Raw genomic sequence first — 8,192 nt, 5'->3', positions numbered from 1 at the left:
GTCCCCTCCCAGTATCACCACTCTCACCACTGGTCCTGAAGGGATCATCCGTCCTGGATTCCCTGTGTTTCCAGTTCCTGTCTGTACCCGTGGACATCCTCTGCTCTGGCCAGATTTGTAAGGTAGAATTGGGATCATGATAGTTGGGGGGCTGGGGTGGGTGGGAAGGAAGCATTTAGGAACTAGAGGAAAGTTGTATGTTTCATCGTTGCTACACTGCATCCTCACTGGCTCGTTTCCTCCACGCACCCTTCTTTAAGGGGATGCCCAGTTGCCTACAGATGGGCTTTGAGTCTCCACTCTGCACTCTCCCTCATTCACAATGATATGATTCTTTGTTCTTTGATGCCTGATAACTGATCCCTTCGGCACCTCATGATCACACAGGCTGGTGTGCTTCTTCCATGTGGGCTGTGTTGCTTCTAAGCTTGATGGCCGCTTGTTTACACATTGATTTTGTATAACACATTTGATTCATTAAAGTGACAAGTAGAAATCAGATCTCTCGTTTAAATACTTAACACCATGCCAGCCTTAAAACAAGTGACATTACCGAGTTCCCACTTGATGTAGATTGTTAAAACATTTTGAGAGGTACAAGGAGAAAAGTGACAAACCTCTTTCATTAAAACGTTTATGATACTTTTACTTATTATATCCTGACAAATTCCAAAAAAGACAACAACAATCCAATTAGCATTGTACTATAATCAACATTAAAATCTTTTATCTTGTATTACTGAGAATTGACTGGAAATCACTTACGGTTGCATCGTTTTTGTACAAATCGTAATTTGCAAGCTGTTCTGTAGGTTGAAAGTCGTATGACATCAAAATTCTGAGCACCTGAAAAAAAGGGCAAATACGTAATGTTCAGCTGGATTTATTGTGCAGTTTCTCAACACTAAGAAGTTACTCCATCCCATTATTGCTGTTGCCGTATATAATATCAGCTAGGCTGATGAAACAAAAAAGGGGCAAGTAAAGGTTAGGGCATGCTTGGCATGCCCACAACATGCCAAGCATCGTTTGTTTTTGTTTTAATCATTTTATTGAGGATTCATACAGCTCTTATCACAATCCATACACACATCCATTGTGTCAAGCACATTTGTACATATGTTGTCATCATCATTTTCAAAACATTTTCTTTCTACTTGAGCCCTTGGTATCAGCTACTCAATTTTCCCCTCCCTCCCCCATGCTCTCCCTCATGAACCCTTGATAATTTATAAATTATTATTTTTTCATGTCTTTGACCAATGTCTCCCTTCACCCATTTTCTGTTGTCCGTCCCCCAGGGAGGGGGTTATATGTGGATCATTGTGATCAGTACCCCCTTGCTCCCCTGCCTTACCCTTACCCTCCTGGTATCACTACTATCATTATTGGTCCTGAGGGGGTTATCTGTCCTGGATTCTCTGTGTTTCCATCTCTTATCTGTACCCGTGTACATGCTGGTCTAGTTGGATTTGTAAGGTAGAATTGGGGTCATGATAGTGGTGGGGAGGAAGCATTAAAGAACTCAACTAGAGGAAGGTTGTATGTTTCATCGGTGCTATACTGCACCCTGACTGGCTAGTGACCCTTCTGTAAGGGGATGTCCAATTGTCTACAGATGGGCTTCCTGACTGGCTAGTGACCCTTCTGTAAGGGGATGTCCAATTGTCTACAGATGGGCTTAGGGTCTCCACTCCACACTCCCGCTCATTCACAATGACATGATTTTTGTACTGGGTCTTTGATGTCTGATCCCTGATCCCTTTGGCACCTCATGATCAAACAGGCTGGTGTGCTTCCTCCATGTGGGCTTGGTTGACTCTCAGCTAGCTGGCCGCTTGTTTATCTTCAAGCCTTTAAGACCCCCAGATGGCCAAGCATAGCTTTATCTTGTCCGCTAGCCTACAACAACTCTGAAGAAGGTACACTCAGGGCCTGAATAAATGAATGTTCTCCCATCAGAAAGGGAAGGGGTATAGTGGCAAAGACTCTCGCCTGGAGTTATGCTAAATTCAAGCACCAGCCTGATCACCAACCATAGGCCATGTTACATAGAGCTCAGCCGCAGCGTCCTCATCTATAAAAGGGATAACTGGCCTACTGGAGCTCTAATAGCTCCTTGCAGGTCTGTGGCAGCCTGTATTTCTCTAACTGTGGCTGTAGCAGTACACCAGTATAAGTGTCTAGTACCCTGGTGGCCAGGTCAGCAGTTTGAAAGCACCAGCTCCTCCTCAGGAGAACAATGAGACTATCTACTCCTGTGAAGAGATACAGTCTTGGAAACTCACATGGGGAAGTTCTACCCTGTCTGATAGGGTCGCTGTGAGTTGGCACCAACTCGACTGGCAGTGAGTTTGTTTTTTCTGGAGCATCTTGCCCCTCTTCATCGAGAGCTGGAGACTAGGTCCTCTTCAACCGAGGCAGGACACAATGACGGCCTCAATGAGCAGGATCTAACAGAGGTGGCGCTGCAGAGCTTCAGAAGACAAGTGACCTGCCCTCACTCTGTCAGGATGTTGACCTTGGAACCCAGATACCAGAGAGGAAGGACATTCAAACTAGCCCATGGAAAGGGACCTGGGGCGAGGCTTTTATGGAGAAAGTCAGGATCAAAGGTGGAAAGGTGAGCGAGCCTTCTGATGATCCCAGCCTTTGAGCCTTCCATCCAAGACCCCAGACGTCATGATACAGGGCCAAGCTGTCTAAATTCAGATGCTGCTCTAACCCCAGGCTCACAACATGGATGAACAAAATAAATGACTGCTGAGATTGCTTCAGGGTAAGTGCTATGCAGCCACCGTAACTAAAACAAGGTCTAAAATTACAGGAGCCTATAAATCAAGCTGCTGTCTCGTATCAAAATTTGCTGCAAATGAGGCCTCCTGGAATCCAAAGGGCACGTTAGATAGCTTTGGCCCCTAATGTGAGGGTTTGAGGGGTTTTTAAAATTCATCTACACTACTTTTATATCTGGGTGCAACTTCTGACTCTAAATGGAAAATCATCTGGCACAAATTCTTTTCTACCAATATTCACAGGCATCTAAGGAGCACAGTGGGTTACGCGTGCAGGTGTTAACCACAAGATCGGCAGTTTGGATCTACCGGTCACTCTGATGTAGGTGGGATTTTTGGATATCAGTTCTGTCCGTTTCAAAATGTAGAAAGAAAATGGAATTCTTCCAGGCTTTTGCTAAAAGTAATGCATTCTGGCCAGAAGTCAACTTTTACCTTGAGGTCATAATTAAAATCTTTCTTCTATCATCCTGTTCTCATGAAATTTCTATCCATGTTTACTTAGGTCATATAGGCTCATTTTTAAAAAACAATAAAACAGCTTTACTGAAATATGATCTCCATACCACACAATTAGCCCATTTAAAGTATATTCACAGAGGTGTGAATCAGCACCATCAGTTTCAGAATGTTTTTAAGGAAACTAGCAGTTCCTTTGTCCATAATTTAAATTGGACTAAGTGTGAGTTATTTATATTTTCTAGATGATAGTATCATGTCAGATACATCATTTGAAAAATTCTTTCTCCCACTGTGATTTTTTTCACTTTTATAATGACATCCTTTTGAAGCACGTTTTTAATTTTGATGAAATCCAATTTATATATTTGTCTTGGTGCTTGTGCTTTTCACTCATCACTAAAAAGGTTCTTTCTAATCCATAATCACAAAATATTACTCCTCTGGTTTTCTTCTGAAAGTTCTATAGCTTCAGTTCTTGCACTAAGTCACTGATCCAGTGTTTTATATGGTGGAGCCGTGCTGGCATAGCGGATTATGTGTTGGACTGTTAACCACAAGATCAGCAGTTCGAACCCAGCAATCCCTCTAAGGGAAACGAAGAGGCTTTCTGCTCCCATAGAGATTTACACAAGCTCAGAAACCCACATGGCAGTTTTACTCTGTCCTACAGGTTTGCTGTGAGTCAGAATCAGTTCAAAGCCAATGAGTTTGGGAGGTTTTGTTTGTTTTAGAAGGTAGGGGTTACACATCTTTTGACATGTGGATAGATATGAGACTGTCCCAGGACCATTTGTTGAAAAGAGCATGTTCCATTGGGTTGTCTTGGTACCCTTGTCAAACAACAATTGATCACAAAAGTATGAATTTATTTCAGGGCTCCCAGTCCATTTCTTTGATTTGTACGTCTATGCTATGCTAATACCACAGAGTCCTGATTACTGTAGTTTTATACGAAGTTTTAAAAGCAAAACATATGAGTCTTCCAACTGGGCCTTAAGTTCTACAACAGTTTTCGCTATTCTGGGTGCCTTCCACATCCAGAGACAGATACCATTAGCACCAATGCAATTTCATTTTCCAGGAAGATACGTCGAGGGATTTGAGAAAGCGCCTGTACCAAACATCTCCCAATCTGTCTGCACCACTGCATTTGTTACTGGAAATAGTAACTTGCCTGCTGTTGTTTGTCTGTTAGAGTGATTACATTCCCTAAGCCTGCAACTAATAAACAAAAATGTTCCTTTACTTCACTTCCCAGCTCCTCTTACTAAAGTATAAGCATCATGAAAGAAGCCAGGGGCTGTTGTGTAGTCCCCGATAGCCTAAAAAATAGTGCCTGGAAGTTCTACACAGCACAGTCTCAATCAAAGTGTTCACAACGGAATGGAAAGATGACCTCTCAGCTTGGTCTTGGAAGAATAGCAGACATTAGCCAGACTGAAGTGGAGGCAATAGCATTAGCACAGGTGTAAAAGCATGAAATAACATGATCTACCTGGAGGAAAGCCAATTTCATATTGACACAGAAACACGAGATAAAAATTGGGAACTTGCAGCAAGCCAAAACAAGGCCAGAAGGGCCCTGTGTAGCACGCTAAGGAGCTTGGGCTGTACTGTGAAAGTAACAAGGAACAACTGAAGTGGTTTAAACAAAGAAGTAATGAATTTGTGTATTTCATTCTGACAGCATAGTAGACAGCAGATCTGAGAGAGTTAAGAGTGACTGAAGGGAACAGAAATCGGTTGTCTTCATTTAGGTAAGTAAAAACGAAACACCACCAAAAACTTAAGAACAAACCAGCTAAACCATATTAAGTCCTTATTATTCTTGTATCCCTGGGAGCTCTGGTGGCATAGAGGATTACTCATTGGGCTGCTAACTATAACGTTGGCAGTTCAAAACCAACAAAAACTCTGGAGGAAAGATGAGGCTTTCCACTCCTGTAAAGATTTACGGTCTTGGAAACTCAGGGGGCAGTCTAGGGTTGCCTTGATCCAGTGGCCCACGGGCAGGAAACCTGGTTTGGTATTCTTAGATCCCAAGCACTGTCCGAGGTGGTTTCCTCATACTATCTCATTGACACCTCGCTATAATTCTATGACATAGACACTACTGAAATTCTAAAGGTGAGGAAGCTGAGGCACAAGGAGATTAAGTAATTTGTGAAGGTTACACAGCCAGTAAGTGAGGGAAACAAGACCCAAGACCCAATCCAGGCAGACTGACTGCAGTGTCAAGGTTTAAAGTCAAGTCGGAGGAACAGACATCATGGTACGTGCAACAGGCAGATTCATGGCTCACTTAGGATGCGAACTTAATTGCACCCTGTGAGTTCTTTGGATGTGAAAGGCAAGGTGAAAGAAAGTAGAGGGAACGATCCCCCAAGATTTCTGGCTTGGATGACTAACCACGAGAGACTTACAACTATACAAGTTCTTAAGGACTACTTTTTTGCTCTGGCACCTAGATAACAAGTTGCTATCTAGCCTATGCTGATAGGACAAACAGATCTTAGTTATGTCCAATTCTACCTAGTTCACAGGTTCTAGACTTGAACTGTGAGACTTGAAAGGGTCTTCTGAGATTCTGTCCATTGATTTTCATTCTGTGATAGGCAGAAGTCGACAATTCTGCAAGTGCCTCAGCATGGGTTCCTGCTACTTCTCTGCTTCCAGCAAGCAGTACCTATTAAATAATACCCATGACTGTCACTTTAACAATTTATTTGAGAGGGGAAAAAAAGACAATGCTTATTAAAGGTTCACAATCGAGGGTGGAAGGAGGGTGAAAAAAAAAAAAGGTTCACAATCACTGCTCCAGATTATCCATGCGTCACGGTGAAGGAGTTTTGAGATCTAGTAAGCTTAAGCAAGAGTCCCCTGGTGGTGCTGGGCTCACAAGGTGGGCAGTCTGAACTCACCAGAAGCTCCACCGGAGAAAGATGAGGCTCTCTGATCCAACAGAGATTTACAGCCTCTGAAACCCAAAGGGGCAGCAGGGGCAGTTCTACTTTGTCTTATAGGATCATTATGAGTCCAACACAACTGGCTGGCAGTGGATTTAGTTTTTATTCTGTTTTTTTTGTTTTTGTTTTTGTTTTAAGTATAAGCAAGGAACTCAAGGTTGGTCAAGGTGACTAGGGCTAGCAGTCACAGAGCAAAAGAATACTTCAAATACTTGGGGACCATGCCATAGTCCTTGACCATCTTCTCTCTTTGCGTTTTATATACAAATATAATTTTTAGAGGATGACAAAATTGTATAGAAGCAATTTAACAAAGTATACATTCAATTTTTTTAGTTTTTCCTACAGTCCTAAGTGTTCTCCTCTCTAATTTATAACCTGTCTCCAGTGTCATTTATACAGTAAGTTAATTGTTTATTATCACCTGCACGGTCATGGTAATAATGGAGGTACAGCAAGGGAACCCAAAATGGCAGACAGACCGAAAGCACAGATTTTCTAGGTGATATTTATGCATTATTTATGGCTCCACTTAAGAAAGCAATGTCAAGTCAATTCAACTAAAATATGTGCTCTGGCTTGGGATTCTGCAGCTCTGTGATTCTTTAACTCTTATTCCTCCCTTTCTAAAGCGTAAAATCTAAAAATTTTAATTGACTAAAGCTTTTACTTGATCAGTGTGGTAGTTACGTACTCTGGTATCAATTTGGGACTTGAGAGGATTAAGAGTGGAGGGGTGGAGTCTAGTCTGTCAATCGGGTTATAGCCAATGAGGCCTCTGTGTGGGCATCGCCTTCCGCTGAGAATTCTGGGAATTCCTGGATTTCCTCCATGGAGTCGGGAGAGACACTCTCTCTCTCTGCTCACTCCCTTGGAGATGCTCTACTAACAAAACGCATGACACTACACTGATAGACCCCATGCCCTGGGAACTGGAGAAGTCATGTGGAGACCCCTGCCAGCGCTGAGATGCTTCTACCACCACTGGATCCGCATGAGTTTCCACCCACTGGCCCGTGATCTCCCTGCATTTGGGTATCATTGCATGTGTTTCGTGAGTCTGAAGAGGACTTTATAGATAGGTATAGGACATGTGGGCTAATATCAGACTTATAAACTTGATCTCGACTGGGCTGGAATGTTTTCTCATATTCGATTACTCTTGTATATAAACCTGTTTCGTATACTGTACACATATGCAGGTTTATGAATTTGTTTCTCTAGTTACCCAGACTAACACAATCAGGAAAAAAAATCATGCATAAACCACCAAGGGACCCAGAAGCACCCAAGACTCACGCATTTCTATGAACAGCTGCCTCTTCTCGGCCATGGTCTTCCGCTTATTCCCACTTTCCTCAATCATCCTAGAAACAAACAAAGATGCAATAAAGCACTGTATAATTTAACAGTTCAACCGAGTGCTTATTGTTCTGCTGTGAAGATAGAGGAAATCAACTAGCATATGCAGGTATAAAGATGGCATCAGTAAAGAAGGAAAACGCTTGATAACCCATCATCCCTGTATTTGAGAGCTCCTAAACATTAAAGGGGGGTAGGGGAGGAGGCTGATGGCACAGTGGTTATGAATTGGGCTGTAATCCTCAAGGTCAGCAGCTTAAAACTACCAGCCAATCTAAGAGTGGGCTTTGTACTCCCATAAAAAGTTACAGTCTCAGCAACCCACAGGGAGGGTCTACCCTATCCCATACGGCTGCTACAAGTCAGCATCGACTCGATGGCAGTGAAAAACATTAAAAAGCCAACACCGAACTAACCAAATACACATGCGTCCAGTGCCAAAAAATAGAGAACTTTGTCTTAATTCTAGCTTCAATTCTTTCTCGTCTGGATTAGTTGGGGCAGGGTTTGCCGTATCACTAGTATTTTGCGTGGATAAACATGTTATTAAATATAATTTAGAAAATAAATATTTTGAAAGATTGCAATGAAGAACATAAAAATCAGC

General features: G+C 42.4%; 1 protein-coding gene across 14 annotated transcripts in view; it reads right to left on the bottom strand.

The window, feature by feature from the left end:
* The window catches only part of DTNB (dystrobrevin beta), a 292,810-nt gene extending 285,220 nt beyond the window's left edge, over positions 1-7,590 (bottom strand). For all 14 annotated transcript variants that reach the window (XM_045286980.1, XM_045286982.1, XM_045286984.1 and 11 more), the window contains exons 1-2: positions 7,523-7,590; positions 766-846 (exon numbers count right to left, since the gene is read on the bottom strand). In XM_045286980.1, coding sequence (XP_045142915.1) covers positions 766-846; positions 7,523-7,589 — 148 coding nt within the window. In that variant the 5' untranslated portion in view covers position 7,590. The remainder of the gene's footprint in view (positions 1-765; positions 847-7,522) is intronic.
* Positions 7,591-8,192: the final 602 nt, after the last annotated feature.

Source organism: Echinops telfairi, unplaced genomic scaffold (assembly GCF_000313985.2).
Source record: "Echinops telfairi isolate 266 unplaced genomic scaffold, ASM31398v2 ScPeMD7_9;HRSCAF=40, whole genome shotgun sequence".
In the NCBI taxonomy this organism is placed as follows: domain Eukaryota; kingdom Metazoa; phylum Chordata; class Mammalia; order Afrosoricida; family Tenrecidae; genus Echinops; species Echinops telfairi.
The sequence above is the reverse complement of the archived record's forward strand: the minus strand, read 5'-3'. Positions and strand labels throughout refer to the sequence as shown.